The sequence below is a fragment of the Apis cerana genome, linkage group LG1 (genome assembly GCF_029169275.1).
Source record: "Apis cerana isolate GH-2021 linkage group LG1, AcerK_1.0, whole genome shotgun sequence".
NCBI classification, from domain to species: Eukaryota; Metazoa; Arthropoda; class Insecta; order Hymenoptera; family Apidae; genus Apis; species Apis cerana.
This window is the reverse complement of record NC_083852.1, coordinates 11,328,433-11,350,140: the sequence shown is the minus strand read 5'-3', so window position 1 is coordinate 11,350,140 and position 21,708 is coordinate 11,328,433. Positions and strand designations below refer to the sequence as shown.

Here is a 21,708-nt window from a genome sequence, read left to right as displayed (position 1 = left end):
CATAGATTAATTTTAAGACTATGATTTATTTGGAAACAATTTTTTTTATATAAAGGTTTAGAGAATGAAGTTCTATGTACAAAAGGATTACATTAGTAAAATACTAGGATTTTATATTCCTGGCCATACTTCGTGCAAAATAGTTTCTTTTTATACTGAGATATAATTAATAATAGTTCTTGTTTCGTGCAGTTTTTTTCTTTTTTATTTTATTGCGAGTCTTAGACTGCTTATAATTAAACGCTTGAATCTAGTTTAACCCTATATTAGATATTAAAATCCACGAAAACGTCCGATTTCGCTTAACGTGCCTGCGATTTAATCACAATAAGGTACACTTATTTATATTTATTATCCGTAATTCATGAATATAAAGAATTCATGTTTTTTCGTTTTAAATTTCATATACATATACATGTATGTATAATTGTTTGTTTAACACGCATAAATATTATATGCATTTCTTCTAAAATGTTTTTTTTTCCGTTTCTTCCACGTGTACTTATGACATTATAGATTACGCTTTGTACAATCTAATAATACAAACAAGCGAAAAAGATCTCACAGATTCTTAATGTTGTCATGTAATGTCTACAACGTATTATATCGCGTGTACAATAAGTCCATTAATTTTTACACAAATCTCTTCGTCTTAACATATAAAAAATTAATACATCTTTCTTTCTCAAAAGTATATGTTTCATAAAAGCGGTCATTGTGTTATAAGCATTGTAGAAAATAAATCTTCGATTAATTGTACGTGTATAACTATCGAGCAACCTGGAAAGGAATGGGAGCTTGATAATAATGAGACGCGCGTGATGTTCCATTAAACAACACTGTATTTTTCGTTCTTTTTTTTTTTTCTTTCTCGTCAAAGCTTTATAGATTTATTAAAAGTTATGTGTTTATTCTTTTTATAAGAGTGCACTTATTTTAATCTATCAAGAATAAGCATACAGTCCATGAAACGCAAAAAGAAAATTTTAAAAAGAGAAAGAATAAGACAAAAAGAAATATTTTCTTGTGCTCGCGTAAGTTAATTTATAATAATATCAAATTTATTAAATTTGTATTAATTTTCAACATTATTTGAACTATAAATCAAAGGAAATTATTAAATTTATGTTAATCATTTACGAAGATATTAGAACAGAGTCAAACTAGGTTCAAGCTTTAAAAACTCATCGCGATAGGAGTAATTTAATTTTCGACTTTTTTCTTCCTCTTTTTTTTATTTTATTTATTTTTTTTTAAATAATAATATTTACACTCTTAAGTGCCAATTTGTTTTTTTGATAACTGGTACACTCCTCACGACGCTTCTAGAACTTGATTAAATATATTGCGCTATATAAGCTTGGACTTTGTATGCGGGGAATAAAGGTCTTTATTAAAAGCCTGTTATTGTATTGTGTGGAAAATATAAAACCCCAGATATTATACTTCACTATCCTACAAATACAATGCTTAGTTCAAACGTATAATGGTATTGTTTTTATTGAAGATGCAATATGTTTCCTTTCGCATTTTTTCGTTTTTCTTTCTTCGCATTTATAAATTAAACAAATAAAAATTAAAATTCCGGCGGATTTAGGACACTGAAACATGAATTTCTAAAACATAATTATTTATCCATTAATCTAAATTCTAGATTTCTGTATTTTCGATCCTGTTATTTTTTTCTTTTTTTCTTTTTTCTTTTTTTTTTTTACAGTACACCAGCTATGTGTTTATTTCTTTATTTTTCTCATTGTACCTATTTTAGCTGGAAAAATTGTAAATAATTTTGTCCATCGCAACTGTACGAAGTGAACGTTCTTACATATATACAACCCACGATCACCCCTTAAGCGTACAACTTCCATTGTAAAATGTATAGTTCGATGCATCATCGTTTATTCATTCCGCATAATATTAATATTAAATGTCTCTTCACTTGCCGAGTCCAAGTGCAGCATATTGTTCTTCCGTCACTTCCGTCATCATCAGATTTCCATCGGGTAAGAGTAAAACTACTCTTCTGGTACCACCTAATATAATAATACAATGAAATTTTAATATTAATATTCAATTTTTTTGTATTATATCAATCTTTTTTTTTAATGTTTTTTTTAATGTTAAATTCATTTAAATTTTAATAAAATGAATAATTGAAATTTGATATATTACCTGGAGTAGGTTCTTCTGCTTGTACGACTTGAGCTACAACTTGGCCATGACCATCACCGTCTTCTTGTCCCTCTGCCACATCTGCTGTATTTGTGTTGTCCATAATAGACATTACCATTGGATTTTCGGTAGGTTCCGCTCCACCTTCCTTCACATAGAACTGTGAAGCCAGGTTTACTTGATCAGGTATTAACTGAGCTACAGCTTCTGCTACAGCATGGTCCAACGTTAATACGGATCCATCATCTCCTTGTTGTTCCGTGGTAACATATACGCATTGTTGTTCACCATCAGCGTCTCGAGTGACCAATAACGTTTGACCATCTTCAGCTTGCCCAGCCACTTGGTAAACAACACCATCCTCCCCGGTTATTGTTACTAAATTCGATGTATCTTCAGCTACCTTCCTCTCTTCCGATATTTTTTCTTCAGCTTTAGTTACATCAGTAGAAGCTATTGCTATTGTGCTAGTCGAGGTAACAGTAGCTGTAGTTAATCCCGCTGTGATAGAGGATTCACTGGCTGAGGTTGCTTCTGTCAATGGTGTTGCTGTGGTTGTAGTTGGCGTAGTGACAGAAGCTGTATCATCCAAGCACGGAAGATCCGGTGCAGGAACGGATACATTTGTCAAATTGATCTGCGCTGATTCACTGGTTTGAACAATTGTACCTGTTGTTCCACCGGGACTCATTTCGACTCTCATTATTCCACCACCTTCTGTAAGAGAATCAAGGGAAGGTAGAACTAATTCCGTGGTGGTAGTTGTAGCGGTGACGTCTATACTCTCTGATGTAGTTGTGTTTGTTTTGATAGTAGACAATGGTGCTCCAGTAGGTTCAGGTTCAGGCTCTGGTTCGGCTGGCTGTTCAACAGGTTCACCATCTGGTCCAATAATGCGTCCCGTCAATGGACAGAGAGTGAACGGCCTAGGAGGACTGTCAGGTTCCGTAGTAGCAATGGTATCGGCTTCGGGAGGTGGAAGTTCTGGTTCACCCTCGCTGCTACTTTCTTCGGAGCCTACTTCGTGGAATTCCATGTGAAGTCCATCACCCTCCGCCAATTTACTTTCTTTCAGTTTATTTCCTGGAGTGGTCGCTGGTGTTTCAGCCAATTTCCCTCTACCTCGGCCGGCAGTAGCACGAGCAGCTGCTAGGAGGCCACGGCCACCTGGTTTAACGATACCCGCTGCTTCTTGAGCTTTCCTTTTTGCCATTAATAATTTTTGCTGCGGAGATAATAATGACTGTGGCTTACCAACTGGTGTTTTCGGCGACTGTTTAGCCTGTTGCACTGGACTAGTTCCAGACTTTACCACTTGCTTTGGCTGTGGACTAAGCACCGTAAACTTCGGTCTAATCTGAGTAACATTTCCAGGACTCACCGAGTTACTTTGCGTAGTTACAGCTGTCGTACGTTTTTGTAGCACCTGACGCGTTTGCTGGGACTGAACTTGTCTCGGGGCTGGTGCCCTAACAGGTGTGCGAATTGTTGATCCAATTCCAAGTACGCTAGTTGGTGTCGTCGCACGCAGTGGAGGTCTCGGTAACAAAGGACGACCGTCCGCACTGCGTTGGCCTGTAACAGGTCCAGGACGTATTCCTGTACTTATTCTTGGTTGCAAAGTTATGGGAGCCGGCACCGCGGTCACGACATGTATCTGCGGTAACTGTGTCGGATCTGGTTTCGGCTGGATCTTTATAGGCTCTGTTTTCTGTGTACCTCCTGCTTTACTCGTAACAGGTTTAGAAACTACTTTCATCTGGGTTACTACTTGACTTCCATCCATTTTAGAAACCACTTTTACCGGTGTAACAGAATTCGATTGCGATGCGGATATTACTTGCTTCCTCACTACATTAGTATTATCTCGATTTTGAACCATCAAAACACCTTGTGTAGTCGGCGAACCTTTTACAGCCAATTTTCCGCTAGGGGACGAATCCAACTTGATGATGCCATCTTTCCGTGACATTACATACACGCCGGATGTTAAGTTTGGCATTTGCTTTGGATCAACTTTAACGACTCCTTTGGCATTCGCGACTAAAACCGGTGGTTGGTTAGATTTTGCTCCTTCGGGAGATTGAAGTCCCAATGAAGTCGCAAGATCTGAAGACGAACCACTTGCTCTGTTAGACCCGTTCGATTGAGCATTGGCACGATTAAATGCGCGTTGAATCACATCGCTTCGACCCAACAATTTTTCCTCCTCGGACTCTCCAGTCCAGTCTTCATCACTACCTGTGTCGCCTTTCGCTCGTTTAGCAGCGCTACTGCCTCCATCCTCAGAATCGCTCTCGGAATAATCCATTCTCCTTTTTCCTAGTACTAAACAAATGTACATTTGTTGATATTTTATGTTATGTTCGTAATAAATATAAAAATTCTAAGAAAAATTATAAAAATTAATTTAAACCATGTTATAAAATTATACATACGGTCATTATCTTCATCTTTCATTGAACCGCACCATTGCTTCACTTGATCCATTGCTTTTGATTTACTTGAACGCATGGGTCGTCTACATACACAAGATTTATTACTTAAGGCAGTATTCTATTGAATGTAAAATATATGCTGACAATTTTATAAAATTTTAGGCAAAATATAATTGCCTTACCCTACTTGAGCTGCAGTACTTGGTCCAGGTTTAGCTTCTGTTTTTATAATTGTTTTTTGAGCAGGATTACCACCTCTGCCTGCTGCTTTTGCATTTGCCTGTTGCTGAGCAGCTTTCAATTCTTTTTGCTTAGCAAGATTTCTTTCAAATTCTTCTAATAAATGTTTACATGTGGCTACATTTTCAGCGGGTTCCCATCTATTATGTTCACTGTAATTGTTTGTATTTTTTTATTGTAAATATTTGTATTTTTAATCTTTTTTATAATTTATATGTATTTTAATATCTTTTTCATTATAATTTTTTTATTATAATTATTTATAATTAATTTTTTTTATATATAATATAATTTATGATTCTTTTATTCCAAAATATTTCATAAATTACACTTACTGTCCAAGACCCTCCCATTTTAATAAATATTCTGAACATCTTTTTTTCGGATTAAATCGTTTTGCTAATATTTTTTCTACTGTGTATTCTTCATCGCTCGAATCTCTATCTTCATCGCCAGCTTTATTAGATTTAGCCTACAATATTGCGATAAATTATAAGTCTTTAAATGATAAAATAATCGAATTAAACTAACCTTAAGTTTTATTGTAGGTTTCAATTTTGGTTTTTCTTTTTTTTCTACTTCATCAAAAGATTCGTTACTTTTTTGATTTTTTGCTTCTGAAATTTTACTATCTTTTTTACTATCATCTTCTGGCTGTCCATTCCTAATTACTTTACGAACAACTACTGGTTTTCCTGTAAAAGTACAGAATAACTTTAGAACACTGTTCATTTAATAAAAATAAAAAATTGTTTGCAAAAAATCCACCTTCTGCATTAGAACTTATTTGATTTTGTCTTGGTACATCTTGCATTTTTGCATTACTAATTTTTGTAAATGTTTGAATGGTTTTCCCAGCTGCAATCCAGGAATCCCTTATGTGCGTATCCATTTTACACCATTTTTGATATAACTTCCATGAGTTTGTTGAGTCTCTATCTGAACCTTCTTGTTGGATTTGGGAATCTTTCCATAAAAGAAAAGCCCAAACTTGTGCTTTTTGTTCATTCTATAGTAATAACAAAATAATTATATTGAAATATTAATATTACTTCTCAATTATATAATCATTTAATATATTTAGAGAATTAATATTATGACAAATTAAAATTACTAACATTACTATTTTCACGAAAATGTGAAATTTGGGTACAAGCGCCTTCTTTTGTACGATGTTCTTGAAATTCTTCAATAAAATGAAAAACTGAATGGCACTGTCCACACACAAGAACATCTAATCTTCCCATCTCTTCTTGTGCAGCTAATAATGTAATAAAATTTATTATTTTTTAATATTTAATCTATAAATACATATACTATTTTATACTATTTTAAATAAAAAATTTTTTTTTATATTTATAGAAGAATTATATTGACTCAGAATTGAAATTGATTAATTCTCATCATACTAAGATATTCATGATTATTATTTTAATAATTCTTATTAATGACTACTGATTTTTTTATCGTTATAAATTATCTGTAATAAAAATATTCTGAATTTATATAGTAAATTAATTCACTAAAGTAAATTAAAAGTTATTTTATTTAATATTTTATTTTATAATTAACATTATTTAATTATATAATTATATTCTATTTTTTTAAATAAATTTAATATTTATACATGTATATTTACAGACATAGAATAAGTTAATTATTTACATACAATAAAATTAATGAAAAATCACAAATATTACCTTTAATAGCAGTAGGATTACTACTGATGGCCGAAGGGCCATCACCACCCTCCATTTTGTTTAATAAAGTATTTGAATCTCTATCCACAATATTTCTTTCTATAAAAAGAATATAATTTTTTTTATTATTTATCATAGAAAATTATATATATATTTTATTATAAATAATATTGTATACATAATATTATATATTATGTATATAATAATTATATTAAGTATATAATATTAATAAAACGAGTAATTAAAGATAATGTAAATAAATTCTATTTATTTTTTAAAAATTATATTACAAATTTTAAATTCATTATTCAATTATATATTTAACAAAATATATATTTGAGCATGTTTTATTTTAAATAAATTATAATTTATTATTATTAAAATTAATTTAATTAGTTTAAAATTTTAAACTAATTAAATTATTTAGGTTTATTAAAGAAATTAAAATTAATTACTTCAATATTTATGTTATGTATTTTATATACATATTATATATTTTATATAGTAATTTTATATACAATAAATTTATATAAAATTTTTAATTTATATTAATTAAAAAATGCATAAATGTATCTTTTCAAATTAATTTTTGAAATTTATTACTGCAATTTTAATGAAAAAATATTCTTTTTTTTTAAATAAATAACCTAAAGATATTTTCATATTTCATTTGTAATATACGGAAATAAAAAGGGAAAAAAAATCGTAACATTCGGAGTTCGAAGTTTCGCGGGCGTCAGAAAAATTTACACGCAACATGCCGGTGGAAATCGAACTGCGAACATTTTTTAACAAGACACCACTGTCGTTGTTACGGTAATTTAAAGGATCACTCCATACATACTGCTGTCATTGATAATTTTATAAATCGTCTATGATTTCAAGCATTCTCATGGGATATTTTTTGCAGAACCTTTTATTTAAATTAAATGAATTCCCGCATAAATGGTAAGACGTCGAGACACACAGCATGGAGTCATTGTAAACGCGGCCAGTGGCGTAAGTTACCAACGAATAAAACTCACAGATAATTCGATCTTGAAATAATAACCGGTTCACCGTGAAAGATCGTTACCGATAAATGCAGCTATTCTAATTGCAGATAACAGGGGTGTTTAGAATTTACAGAAACATTTAGAAACGATGCCATTGCCGCTGCCGCCGCCGCCACAGACTCGTCCTCTGTCTATCATGAGCAAGCCGATGCTCGTCAAGATGGCTCTCGTCACGAAAACTCTCTTCGACTATTCACTTCCTGTCTATCCATGAATATTTTTCGAACACACTTGTCCGTTACCGATTTCAACGCGATCGACTTTCAAACTAATAATATCGACTTACACCTGCTAAACCGTAGAAAAATCAGATTTCCTTGATCTGGATAATTGCTGTTGCCGCACGAGATGGGATGAAAACAGTGATCGCGTCTGACGACAGTAGCGCCATGGCGCCTGCCCGCCACGGCAACAGCTTACCTTTTGGCGGGAAAATGTTATTCATTAATTCTATTTTATCTCCTTTTAATTGAGATACTTCTTCTATAAAATTGTATTTTATGCTTGAAATATTATAGCTGAGAAAAATTATTGAAAAAAAAAAAAAATTTATTTTTTGAAAAAAGATATAATTGTAAATGCTTTAATATCTATTTCAAATGTACCGCTTTTCTGCATGAAATTTATCTATGTTCCGGCATTGGATCGAGTTTAGAAAAAGAAAGTTTATGTTAATTGATGTCAAGAAAATTTCGAAAATACTTGTTAGTTATTATTCATAAATTTATAAATTTTATATCATTAAATGTATTTACTTTGATTGTTTCTTTACTTTGATGTATTTAAAGCTTTAACTCTATGCTTAATATTTATTTTAATTTATGAAGAAAAATTTAAAGTAAATAAATGCTTACGTTAACCGAATATCGTGTAAAAGTTGTATACATACTTTTATATGAGTTTATTAAATCTTTTCAAGAATTTGTTTCTTTTTTATTTATAATTTTATATTATTAATATTTCGAAAGTACAATAAAATTTACACATTAAGTTTTTCAATCATAATATTAATACGTCATTTCTAATATAGTAATAATATAAACAACATTAACCTTATTTTTTCAACTTTAAATAAAATTACATAAAATAAGCATTGTTTTAAATTCTTAAGAAAGTTTATATAATTTATTAATTAAGTGAATTAAATGTTTAATTGCAGCATTTATTTCTGAAATTAAAAAATGGCTGATGAAGAAGAAGAGAAAGAATATAGATGGGAGACTGGTTATGAAAAGACATGGTATATATTAACATTTTTTAAATTATTTTAATAAATTAAGTTATAAATTATACAATTATTTTACATAAATAATTCTTACAAAGGGAAGCTATCAAAGAAGATGATCATGGATTATTGGAGGCATCAGTTGCAGATATTATTCACAATGTTAAAAGAAAGCGTCAGATGGAAAAAAAAGTTGGTGCTAGATTAGGAATGATGAGGCATCTTTATGTAATTCTTGATGCTTCAGAATCAATGTCTATTCAAGATTTAAAACCAACTCGTTTTTTATGTTCATTAAAGGTGTTTATTAATACATAATATATAGTCATTTATTTTATTGAATTTTTACTTACAAATGTAACTTGATTTAAGCTTTTAGAAGATTTTATTGAAGAATTTTTTTATCAAAATCCTATTAGTCAGTTAGGAGTAATTATTACAAGGAATAAAAGAGCAGAAAAAGTTAGCGAATTAACTGGAAATTCTAAAAAACATGTTAAGGTAAACTTTCATGAAAAAATATTCTTATTTAATTTATTTATTTCAAATTCATTTATTTTTATAAGTTTTATAAGTTTTTATATTATATAAATTTTTATTCATTTGTAGGAAGTACAAAGTATGCAACAAATTACTCCAGCAGGTGAACCTTCATTACAAAATTCTATAGAACTAGCTTTAAAATCATTACGTCTTCTACCATCACATGCTAGCAAGGAAATACTTATAATAGTAGGAGCACTTACAACATGTGATCCAGGAGACATCAATGAAACTATTAAAGTATATACTAATAGTAATATATATATTAAAATAATTATATCAAAATAATATAATTAATTTTGATTACAGAACATGAAATCAGATTCTGTCAGGTGTAGTGTGATAGGATTGGCTGCTGAATTATATATTTGTAAAAGAATGGCTACAGCAACTGGTGGAGAGCATGGTGTTGCCCTAGATGATAAACATTACAAAGAACAATTAAATATGCATATAGATCCACCACCAGCTGCTACTAGATTAGATGCTGCTCTTGTAAAAATGGGTTTTCCTCATCATGCATTACATTCTTCTACAAATGATTCAGCTATGGCAGTTTGCATGTGGTAAGTTATTTTTAAATAATAGTTCATAAATAAAGAAGCAAGAAAAATATTTTTTTTTTTTTACAGTCATGCAGAAAGTTCAGATGAATCTGTCAAACTTCTTAGTACAGGATATCTCTGCCCTCAATGTTTAAGTAAACATTGTGAACTTCCAGTAGAATGTAGAGCATGTGGATTAACTTTGGTATCTGCTCCACATTTAGCACGATCTTATCATTATTTATTTCCTGTTGAACCTTTCAAAGAAGTTGAATATAGGAAAGAAGTTACATTTGAGCATCCTTCAATTTGTTATGGTTGTCAAAAAATATTTTCACAAAAAGATAAAAAGGTATGATTAATGGAATTTAATAAAAAAAACATTTAATTTGCAAATTTAATTTGCAAACTGTGTAAATTAAAAATATATTGAAATATAAATATAAATTCTTTTTCAGGTATATATTTGCAATAAATGTAATCAAACATTTTGTTTAGACTGTGAAATATTTATTCACGAATCTTTACATACATGTCCAGGCTGTGCTACTAATCCTGATACATATCAAAAATCCACAGATAGAATTTAATTTATTTAATGTATGTAAAATAAAATTAATAACTTTAATAATTTTTTATTTTAATAATTTATTTTAAATGAAATATTTTAATAGAAAATATTATAACTTAAGACCAATTTTATATGAAGAATTTTTATATTGTGAAATTAACTGATACATATAAAAAATATTGTCTCTTATTAAAGAGAAATGGATCAATGAAAAGACAATAATAACGATAATAAATATTTTTTTCTTTTTTTTCACAATAATCTGTTAAATATTTACGTAACAAAATTATTTTTGCAATTCATGTAAATATAATAAATATATTTATATAAATAAATTAAACAATTGTTCTAATCAAAATATCTAATATATATATCTATATTCATAATGCTTTTAATATAATAACAGTCTATTACTAATACAGTTTATTATTTTATTAACAGATTTTTAGAATGTTGATAAAGAACGATTTAATTAAAGTTAAAGAAAAACTTAAAACTTAAGAGATAAAGTTTTTTTATATACAATTTTTCTTTCAAAATTTGAGAAACCCGAAATCTGCGACCGGTAATGTAGTTACTTTAAGAATAGCTTTTAGTGGGGGGTAATCGTGGTTTATTAGTAAGCGGACAGGTGGAAGCGAACATCATGATATTAGAGCACATTATTAGTTTGCGACCGTCCTCCGGCGCGACCGGTTTCACAGTGTCGACCCACTTCCGATTCAATTACATATATTTATCTTACCCGGTCAAAGTGACTTTATATGTGAGAAATTTTCTACACATCTAGTTTCCTTCTCAATCTTCGAGATCAGGTAAGAATAATTTTTATTTTTTGTAAATGCAATAAATATTCAGTATTATTTTTTTTTCAATGAATTTTATTAATATATATGTATAATGTATATATAAATATTAATATATAATAATTAAAATCTAAAATTTTTTTATTGTCTTGCGATTTCTTTATACTTCAATTATAAGATATTGTGTAATTATGCGCGTATCATTACAAATACTTGTTTCAAATATTTTTATTTCATATTATTTGCATTTAAGAATTTAATAATTTTTCTTTTTATTTTTATATTTTTTATTTTATTTTTATAATTTTTCTTAACGTTTAATATGACCTAATGTTCTAATAAAGATAAACATGGACACGTGTTTGAAAAGTAATATATTCTTGTGTACATCGTAAAATACAATACAACTAAAAGATAAAATGTATAATTATTGTCTCTTACAATATTTCTTATATTTATATTTTTTTTTGCGAAGAAAATATAACAAGTAATCAACACGATAAATTAATTTGCACTTATTTTTATTTAACTTATTTATTTTAAAACTTTTTTTTTGTGACATTTTTGAATGCAAATTTTATTTTGCATTTTATAACGAGAAAAATACAGTTTAGCGATTAGTGATACAATTAAATATAAATTTAGAAAATTTAAAAAATATTTTTGAATATTATTTTATTTTAATTTAAATTTTTATAATAAAAGATAGAAATATGTTATATGTTTAATAATATTCAATAAATTAATTTAGCTACTTAAATTAATTGGAACTATTTAATTAAAATTAATTTTAAAATAATAAATATATTATTATAGTTTAAATTAAATGATTTGTTATCAAATTAAAATATTATATCATGAATTATATTTATTAAAAAAAATTATTTGAATTTTTTAAATTGATTAATATTATTAAACAATGTTATTCAAATAATAAATTACATCATCGGTTAATTTATAAAATTTTATAAAAATTTGATTTTTGTTCAATTTGGTTAATGATTTTTACACAACGTGTTTTATTTTATAATTCATGATTCGTAGATTTTTCGTAAATTTTTTTTCTAAATTTATTAAGTAAAACGATATGATAAAGACAAAATATAAAATGTATTTTATAAATTTTTTATTCCAATTTTTTTCATTTTAAATATATAATCAAATAATTAATCAAACATTTGTTTTTTAAGATGTTATTTATTTATTTATTATCCATCAGTCAAACTTAAGATTAAACGATTTAATTATTTTAGATTAGATTAAATTAACGTCTTAAGATTAAATTATTTATAAAAAATTAGAATTGTATTATATTGTATAATATATGTATATAATCCGTATGCGTATAATGTTTGCCATGCGTGATTTTCTTTTCTACATGTATGAATAAGGAAAGAACTCCTTTCTCTTTTATTAGTATTTTCAATTCGTGTAGCAATGTGTAATATTCGATACTACATCTAAGGATATGTATCCATTGAAAGGAATTTTGCAAGAGGTTAGCATTGAGAAATATCATTCCAGTGTTTTTTTTTTTTTGTTATATAATACTAAAGATTTCCTGGAAGAAAAATTATTTCTAACATACTTATCTATAATAAGTAAGATTTGAATGATGTATGAAATATTATTTTTTCATGATATTCAATTCACATTCAAATATTTACTTGTTTTTGTCACATCGATATTGTTTTTATCTATTTTATAATGATTAAAATGAAAATATTCCTGATCAAAGTTTTAATATTGTTAGCTTGTTACGTTTCAAGGATCACGATGTATAGAAATCGAACATACATGATTTGTATCTGATATAGTTGTGTACGTATAACGTAGCTTTGCCAAAGATATACAAACAATTCATACACAAAGAATCACCATTTAAATTGTTGATTAATCGATGTCACTTGTCTAATAATTGTATATTTGAATTGTCCATGTTATTTAAATGTTACATTTCTATTGTGCATTTCTTTAATAAAAATCTTCAACATTATGTTTGTATAAGAAATACTTTGTCGAGGTATTCAATGAACATAAGTTTATTCTGCATAGGATAAAAATTAATATTATAAAACTTGATAATCAAGATTCAGCCAGATTTAATTAACGAAATTTTGATGTTATTTTTAAAACGAAAGATGTTTTTCAATCCGTGAATCCCACATACATATATTTTTTATTTTTTTTCTTTACTCTTACATTATCTTTATTTCTTCTTTTTCTTTTCTTTTTTTTTCCTTTCAAAATTCACAAGATTTTTTATTATATCTCACATTATAAAATCATAATCTTTAACAATTCTATTATTTGTATTATTATTATTATTATTCAATGATCGTGATTCAATCTGCGATTGAAGATCCCTCGACCTTACATGATGTCAGGCTTGATTGGTGAAATTGTTAAATGGTTCGCATATGATTTGTAAATAAAGGGGGATCGTGCAATGGGGACATGATACCATGATGCCTTGCCTTAATTAGACTGTAACCTTGTCATATTGAATCGACTATACATTTGTTTGTGGATTCTCGTTATACCAATATCACCTGAGACCCGCAAATTTTAATACGTACATATTAAAGAATGTCTTGTAACTAATAATACAAACAGATAGGTGATTTAAAAAAATAAATAAATAAATTGAAAATATAGAATAAAATTGTTTAAAGTTTCATTTCTTCAATAAAACAAATTCGAAAAACACAAATAAAATTGGCTATTTCCAAATGGATAGTTATTCTACATGTGAAAATAAATAAAAAATGTAATAATAAAAATAAATAAAAAATTAGTTTTTAAAAAAATTGAATTTGAAAATTCATCAATTACATGATTCTTTGATTGTGTATGTTTTTCTAAATCTCGATTTTGAAAAAAATAAAAATTTAACATAAATTTTATTCTTTTCTTATTTTCACGTATCAGAGTAATCATTTATTATATAATTCATTTGTATCTAATTAGGAATTGGCTAATTTTAATTATTATATTTAGGAACTTTTCTATTTGAAAATAAAATTATAAGTAAAAAAATTTCATTCCATTATTATTTTCGATCATTATCCAATTATATCATTAATTATATCATTAAGTATCATGAAATTCACAGGTGAAACCAATCAATATCGTATAATGTTTGTTTGAATAATGTTTTATACATGTCAACATGCATCATGATAAAATGATAATGATTCGAAGAATATTTCTATGAAAAAAAAATAGAAATTAGATATACTTGATGAATTACTTGATGAAATTTATCTTTCGATCTATAATGATTCTGTAAAAATCATATATCTGTTGTACAGGATGCTTGCCATGATATCTCGATTATTTTTGACGTTATCTGAAATATCAATAAAACGATATTAAACGATTATCAATTTTTTGTTTTTGAGATAATTTAAGAACTTTTATCTTCATGAAAATCTTCAAATCAATGTCGTTGTTAATGGAAATTAAGCAATTGGTTAAAAATTTGTGATATTTATTACGATATTAATCCATGCTTGATATTTGTTTTATTCTTTAGAAATAAAATTTTATATTTCAAAACGAGCTATTATGAACGATCAACAGATTCTCTTCGATATTTACATTTACAAATTCGAAAAATATATTTGTGATAATTATACTCATATCATTATGAAGAAGTATTGATAATCAAACAACATTGTTCTCATAGTTATCAGCATACGCGTTATAAATATAGTAAACAAAATTACAACTATTAACTGGAAGAATTCTAACACAATGGAGATAAAAGAATAGAAATCGAGATGCGTTCTACGTACGCTTGTAAATACATAACGAGAGGACATTCCTCTCTTTCTTTTTAAATTACCAATCACGATCATCGTTTAAAGAGATCAAGGTAATTCACAAACACATAAATGATCAAAGAGCCTTGGGAACTTCTAAAAAATGTGTATTATATACATTTATATATAAACAGTATTTTAATCATTTTAAACATTTTTATTATTAGAAAAAGAATGATAGTTTATGCATGTTTATTATACAAACGAAACGAATCCTTATTGATATGTAATTCTCAGAATATTTCAAAATATATAGACAATATAATTTTATAAAAAAATCATATATTAAAAATTTCTAGTAATTTACGTATTTTATAGTTTAATTTTTATTATCATGTTATGGAATGTTACTACAATGGTATAAGTTGTTTTGCTATTTTTTTATATTAAAATAATTTTTTCGAAATAAATATTTTTTTGTTCGTAATATACTTTGCTATGTAAACGTTATTCCGTTTCTATCTTTTGGATATATAAAGATTGTTGAAAGCAATTTTCGTTGCATGGTCACTTGCAAAAACATGGTTATGCAAAGACATAATGGCATTGACTGCGTAGCGTATAAATAAATCTAAACGACGTATGTAATGAAATTTTCGAATGATAAAGAATGAAATAGTAATAAATTATATCGGTAATGAAATGGGATATTGAAACTCAATCATCATTAAAATTAAGATATTGATTACCATCATCGATTAACATCGATTATCATCAATACTATTACAATCATTGTGAACGGTGATAAATTGTGGATATTGTTGCAAATTCATTAAGATTTTATCATCAACTTCAATTCTAACTAGTAAATTAGATAATTTTTTAAATTTGGCGGATACGGATTAAAAATTATAAATCATTATTTTTTATAATGATAGTGGTAATTATTAATGATTATATAACATGATTGCAATTATTTTGCATTATAAATATATATTTAATTTATCTCAGTTAAATATTCATATTTATTTTAAAAAAGAGTAAATATATACAACAACTATAAAATAAAATATAAAATAAAAATATAAAATATGTTATTTTCATATTATTTACCATTTATTTCATAAATATAATTACAATATTTATCCATATATTTATCATTTTGATATTTTGATATTTAAATTTGCTGTTAAGCTATTAATCGATGGATTATATAATAATCCACCGATATAATAAAAAAAAATTTTATCTAATCTATATGAATAATATATTAATGTTTTTTTCAATGTTATTCCAAATTTAATTTCAAATTAATATATTCTATTTTTTTTTGCAACCCTAACAAATCCTATTTAATGAAATAATATACATTTGTTTTGTTTATTTTTATTTATTTATTTAGTATAAGAAAAATTCATATTTTATTAGAAAAATATACAAATATTTTGTATAAACACACAGTAAATAAAATATAAAAAATAATATTTTCATTACATATACGTTTTATTTATATTTTACGTACTATTTTTTATTTATAACTTGAAAAATAAGACTTGGCATTGATTTACATAATGTGTCTAGATAAAATTATAATATTTTTTTCCACTTAGCTTCTATAGCACTTACAAAACTTTGCTAGTAAAAAGATTGATTTAAAAAAGAAAGATTATTTAAATTTGTCTTGATAGATATTTCCAAATATTTTCAATGATATTCAAATCTAATTTATAATAGCCAGCCAATTTATAATTTATTTCCTATTTTTTATATTAATAATTAATTAATTTGATTATATTAAGAACTCAATTAATTTGATTATATCGTTAATATCGTTATATAGTATTATCGTGTTGAAGTATTTAATTGTTATGTTTCATTATTTTTTTTTATTTTTAATATGATTTTCAATATCTCAAGATATTTTTTTGTATCTTATCTTTTATAATTTATAAATCGATAACTCCATTGGAATTTAGGACATCCCAAATCATTAAGTATTTCTTCTCCATGTTGTGATAAAATTTTTTTTCCCTCTCTTCTCAAATTATGATAAAATAATTATTTAAGTGTTATTTCTTTTTATAATTAAAAACGATTTTTTTCTATTCAAATATTTAATATTGTCATATGATTTCTTATAAATTCAAGTTTAGTTTTATGATGATTTTTCAAACATGGTGATTTTTGTTTTAATATTTTTATTCTAGAATATTAGAAGTTTCTTTTTTTTTAATCCTTTTATAATCCGCTTTGAAGTTTAAACATTTATTTGTTTAATAATTTGTTTTTAACTGTTATATTTTGAATAAAATTCAAATTGCGAAACTTTTCTATATTATTTTTATCATAATTTTCTTAATTTTTTAAGTAAGAACGAATAAAAAACTCTACTTAACCTTTTTTCTATTTAAATATCCTTGTTTTTTTAGTTCTTTAATTTTGAATTTTTTTTATTTCTTTGAAATAAAATTGATTCTATTTTTTCTTTATACACAATAAAAAAGTAGACGTGTATAATTGGACAAAAATAGCAAAAAAAAAGTGAAATATATCAAGTCAGAAACTTTCATATTTTTTTTTACGAAACATGAATATTTTTATATCAAATAAGTAATTGCCTATTATTATGTACAAATATATAAAGTAAAAAAATTAATTCGAGATTAAGTCTCAAGTAAAGAATATTGAAAAAATATTCGTGCGTTTAATCAATTATCGCAAATTTTATATTTATATCTTACAAAATTATTTATAAAAAATTATTTACATTTTATTCAAAGATTTATTATTAAGAAATAAAGATTTATATTTAAATAATTTCGTCTTAATAGTTTTAAGTTAATTATTATCAATCAATTTTTTGAAGAATTAATTATATAGCATAATATATAATTGGAAAAGATACGAATCTTTTATCTTTTACATCTTCATCATTAAAATATAATAATGGGTTTTAATCGATCAATCAATCTCATGTTATATATATTTGTAACGAACAATACGATATTATAATCTTTGCTCTTTATTCGTGATAAAATAGAAATATTTTAACGAAGGAATGGAATCTCGTAGCATTGAAAAGATATTTAATTAAGCAACCAACAATTATTAAATTTTATTATATTATATTTTATCTTTATAAAATAATACAATATCACTGTTATATTATAATTTCTTATTTAGATATAAAATAATCTACGATATCAATAGAAAATTCGATTTTTTATTTTACTTTGCTTAAATACGCACAGAAATATTTTTGTATTTCAGATCTGGAATCCGGAATTTACTTGAATACACAAGAACTCTTTTCGCGGTCAAAGCATATCTCTAAGTACAATATATATTTTAAACGCTAACATTATATTGTTGTTTAATTGCTTAAATGACTTTGGAAATTTGGAATTATCATTTAAAATACAAGGAAATTATATTCAAATTTATTATCTTTCATTACATGTAAAACAAGTTTTCATTACATAAACTTGAGAATGAAAATAAAGGGGAAAAAAATAATGATATATTGAATTTTAGGTAAAAGAAAAGTAAGCATAAGGAAAAAGGCTTGGCGATATGGCCAGCCGGTTGTGGAAGGCGCTGTCCCGAAGGCGGATAGATGAAAATCTTGAGAATAAAAGCGAACTAGCTCGAGTTTTAGGCTTATTCGATCTCACAGCACTTGGCGTGGGTTCGACTCTTGGCCTTGGTGTTTATGTCCTTGCTGGTAGCATTGCCAAAGAGACGGCTGGTCCAGCCGTCTGCATTTCTTTTCTCATTGCAGCTATCGCTTCCGGGTTTGCCGGTAAATTAGAATTGCCCATATTGACAATTTATTTTTATCAAAAAACGTAAACATGCATTGATAAATAAGATAAATCTTGTTTTTTTTTCAATTATAATGCTCGATAAAAATTTTTTTTTTATTAAAACGATTAATGATATTTAAATAAAATCTAAAATATAATTAACTCGATAATTTATTTTTAATTATCTTGCTTTTTATAAGAGAGGCAATCATTTTCAACTTGCAGGGATGTGTTATGCAGAATTTGCTTCCAGAGTTCCGAAAGCAGGATCAGCATATGTTTATAGTTATGTAACAGTAGGAGAATTCATTGCTTTTATTATAGGGTGGAATTTAATTTTGGAGTATATAATAGGTGAGATTTTTTACAAAAGACTTCTTATTGCTTTTGTTGACATAATATAATATGTATAATTATTATTAAATTAATAATTATTATTGATATATATTAAAAATTTTATTAGGTACAGCAAGTGTCGCCCGAGGACTTAGTAATTATTTGGATGCTTTGATAGGAAATGTAATAAGTGAAACATTGCATTCTATGATGCCTATAAGCGTTTCGTTTTTATCAGAATATCCAGACTTCTTCGCGTTTACTGTAGTAATACTTCTCATAATATTACTAAGCGTAGGCGTGAAGGAATCGTCAATTTTAAATAATATATTCACTGTAATAAACTTGATGACCATTTTAATAATCATAATTGCAGGATCTATTAAAGGTAATAATTTCTATTTATCGTTTAAACATGATCCAAATTAAAAAAATTGAAAAAATTAATCCCTATCATATCTTCTTAATCGTTGTCATAATATTTTAAAGATTACAATTTATCTGATTTTTTAACATTAAATAATCTATTTAAATATTTATGAAAAAAGATTTTGAACGTATAAATTATTTTAATTTGACATATAAAATAATTTTAGCTGATCCAGCTAATTGGAGAATATCAATAAATGATATACCAGAATCAGAACAACAACATGCAGGATCAGGAGGTTTTATGCCCTTTGGTATAAGCGGGGTGATGATCGGGGCAGCAAAATGTTTTTATGGTTTCGTAGGATTTGACGCTGTTGCTACTACTGGCGAAGAAGCTAAAAATCCTCAACGCAACATACCTATAGCCATTGTTGTTTCCTTAATTATAATTTTAATGGCTTATTTTAGTATTTCGACTGTATTAACTATGATGTGGCCTTATTATGACCAAGTATGCTTATATATGAATTATACTTCTTAAGGTTTTTCCTTTTATTACAATTAATTATTACAATTAATATCTGCTATTAAAAAAAATATTTCATATTTAGAATGCCGATGCACCATTTCCATATGTATTCGATAAAATTGGATGGCCTACTATTAAATGGATTGTTAATATCGGTGCAGCATTTGCATTATGTACAAGTATGCTCGGAGCCATGTTTCCCTTACCGCGAATACTTTATGCTATGGGTAATGACGGGATAATTTTTAAACGACTTGCAAACGTACATCCGAAAACGATGACACCTATTTTCGGTACAGTGGTTTCCGGTTTATTCACAGGAATTATGACACTTATTTTTAATCTTCAACAATTAATTGATATGATGTCTATCGGAACGTTGTTAGCATATACGATCGTTGCAATATCCGTTTTAATATTAAGGTAAAGAGACAGTAATATCTAATTATTATAATAATAATTATAGTAATAATATATACATATATATATATTAAATGAATATAAATAAATGTAACATAATTGTTATACGTATTATTTAGATATCAAGGAAAAGAATGTACATCAAATACTCAGTCTATAACACCAATAGATGGTTATAAGTTAACACCACTTAATATTTTAAAACAAATTGTCAATTTGCAGAATCAAAAAGAAGTAACTGAGATGTCTATTAAAGTTGCAAAATACAGTATTGCAATTTTATGTAAGTAATGTATATTTATAAATTATTTATAATAATAACAAAAATTATATACAAATCTTAACTATGATTAACATTACTTTTATATTTTTTATATCAATTTTATTATTTTTACAGGTGTCGTTATATTTATTACTGCATTTTTCATTAGTTATGTTGATACCGAAGTATTTGGCAAGAATGTAATAGAATCTGTGATATTAATAGTACTTGTAAACATATTATTATTAATCATAATTATTATTGCAAGACAACCTGTTCATGAAATTGATCTAGCATTTAAGGTGTATATTTAAAAAAAGAATTTTGTTAGAAAAAAACATTAATATTATATTTAATTGTACTTATTATTTACAGGTACCATTAGTCCCACTTCTTCCATGTTGCAGTATTTTTATAAATTTATATTTGATGTTGCAATTAGATGCTTTCACTTGGATGAGATTTTCTATTTGGATGGTTATAGGTATAAATATATTGATAATATTTGAAAAAAGCAAAAACATTATAGCTTATTGTATATTATATATTATATCTATATTATACAGGTCTTACTATTTATTTCTTTTACGGCATATCTCACAGTGAACAAGGAAAAAAAGATAAAATTGAAGCTGAAATGATAAAACGAAAATATGCTGACCAAGTTAGGATCGTAACCAGATTCTAATAATAATATTCTTGCTACGTGATATTTTTTTGTACATTTAAATAAAAATTTGCTCTATAAAGAAGATCTTAGATATATTACATATGTGATTACTATGATAATTTAAAAAACGATATTCGTGATATCATTTTATTTTTTTAATAGATTTAAAATATTAAAAAAAGAATATATTTTAATCGTACGAACTATTTTTTATATATTATTACTATGAAACAAAATTTTTAGTATATAAT

The 21,708-nt window shown here is 26.3% G+C and overlaps 3 protein-coding genes across 20 annotated transcripts in view; 2 read left to right on the top strand and 1 right to left on the bottom strand.

The window, feature by feature from the left end:
• Positions 1–18,490, top strand: part of LOC133665800 (general transcription factor IIH subunit 2) — a 26,997-nt gene extending 8,507 nt beyond the window's left edge. Inside the window, exons 1-9 of one of the 6 annotated variants that reach the window (XM_062072578.1) lie at positions 8,009–8,309; positions 8,765–8,845; positions 8,929–9,130; positions 9,203–9,331; positions 9,440–9,613; positions 9,683–9,939; positions 10,006–10,270; positions 10,377–11,304; positions 18,333–18,490. In XM_062072578.1, the coding sequence (XP_061928562.1) occupies positions 8,787–8,845; positions 8,929–9,130; positions 9,203–9,331; positions 9,440–9,613; positions 9,683–9,939; positions 10,006–10,270; positions 10,377–10,508 (1,218 nt within the window). In that variant the 5' untranslated portion in view covers positions 8,009–8,309; positions 8,765–8,786 and the 3' untranslated portion in view covers positions 10,509–11,304; positions 18,333–18,490. Of the gene's footprint in view, positions 1–8,008; positions 8,635–8,764; positions 8,846–8,928; positions 9,131–9,202; positions 9,332–9,439; positions 9,614–9,682; positions 9,940–10,005; positions 10,271–10,376; positions 11,305–18,332 lie in introns of those variants that run through there. The other 5 variants (XM_062072585.1, XM_062072606.1, XM_062072591.1 and 2 more) reach the window with 5 other exon arrangements.
• LOC108001648 (platelet binding protein GspB) lies at positions 7–8,008 on the bottom strand. Of its 10 annotated transcripts, none has more exons than XM_062072511.1 (12): positions 7,892–8,008; positions 6,551–6,649; positions 5,969–6,111; positions 5,619–5,859; positions 5,382–5,545; positions 5,186–5,322; positions 4,793–5,002; positions 4,611–4,693; positions 3,892–4,500; positions 3,427–3,747; positions 2,173–3,339; positions 7–2,033 (listed from the first exon to the last, which is right to left on the bottom strand). In XM_062072511.1, exons 2-12 carry the CDS (start codon positions 6,603–6,605, stop codon positions 1,936–1,938), a joined length of 3,228 nt encoding a protein of 1,075 aa, XP_061928495.1. In that variant the 5' UTR covers positions 6,606–6,649; positions 7,892–8,008; the 3' UTR covers positions 7–1,935. The 10 variants fall into 10 exon arrangements, with proteins under 10 accessions (XP_061928495.1, XP_061928504.1, XP_061928508.1 ...); XM_062072520.1 differs by having other exon boundaries at positions 2,173–3,397; positions 3,554–3,747; XM_062072524.1 differs by having other exon boundaries at positions 2,173–3,397; positions 3,554–3,747; positions 4,063–4,500.
• LOC133665797 (cationic amino acid transporter 3) lies at positions 11,167–21,536 on the top strand. Of its 4 annotated transcripts, XM_062072561.1 has the most exons (11): positions 11,232–11,304; positions 18,333–18,396; positions 18,597–18,864; positions 19,094–19,222; positions 19,332–19,592; positions 19,801–20,087; positions 20,188–20,528; positions 20,645–20,808; positions 20,923–21,089; positions 21,163–21,271; positions 21,354–21,536. In XM_062072561.1, the coding sequence occupies exons 3-11, from the start codon at positions 18,636–18,638 to the stop codon at positions 21,473–21,475; spliced, it is 1,809 nt and encodes a 602-aa protein (XP_061928545.1). In that variant the 5' UTR covers positions 11,232–11,304; positions 18,333–18,396; positions 18,597–18,635; the 3' UTR covers positions 21,476–21,536. The 4 variants fall into 4 exon arrangements, with proteins under 4 accessions (XP_061928549.1, XP_061928545.1, XP_061928553.1 ...); XM_062072565.1 differs by lacking the exon at positions 18,333–18,396 and having other exon boundaries at positions 11,167–11,304; XM_062072569.1 differs by lacking the exon at positions 11,232–11,304 and having other exon boundaries at positions 18,349–18,487; positions 18,598–18,864.
• The last annotated feature ends 172 nt before the right edge of the window (positions 21,537–21,708 follow it).

What these genes read in the sequence shown, in the direction of transcription:
- LOC108001648 (XM_062072477.1), bottom strand. Translation starts at nt 6,605, where the DNA reads ATGGAGGGTGGTGATGGCCCTTCGGCCATCAGTAGTAATCCTACTGCT. An exon ending in TAATCCTACTGCTATTAAAG is followed by an intron (nt 6,112 to 6,550) that starts GTAATATTTGTG and finishes TTACATTATTAG; the next exon opens with CTGCACAAGAAGAGATGGGA. An exon ending in AATAAGTTCTAATGCAGAAG is followed by an intron (nt 5,546 to 5,618) that starts GTGGATTTTTTG and finishes GTACTTTTACAG; the next exon opens with GAAAACCAGTAGTTGTTCGT.
- LOC133665797 (XM_062072565.1), top strand. Translation starts at nt 18,636, where the DNA reads ATGGCCAGCCGGTTGTGGAAGGCGCTGTCCCGAAGGCGGATAGATGAA. An exon ending in TATCGCTTCCGGGTTTGCCG is followed by an intron (nt 18,865 to 19,093) that starts GTAAATTAGAAT and finishes TTCAACTTGCAG; the next exon opens with GGATGTGTTATGCAGAATTT. An exon ending in TTCTATTTGGATGGTTATAG is followed by an intron (nt 21,272 to 21,353) that starts GTATAAATATAT and finishes TATATTATACAG; the next exon opens with GTCTTACTATTTATTTCTTT.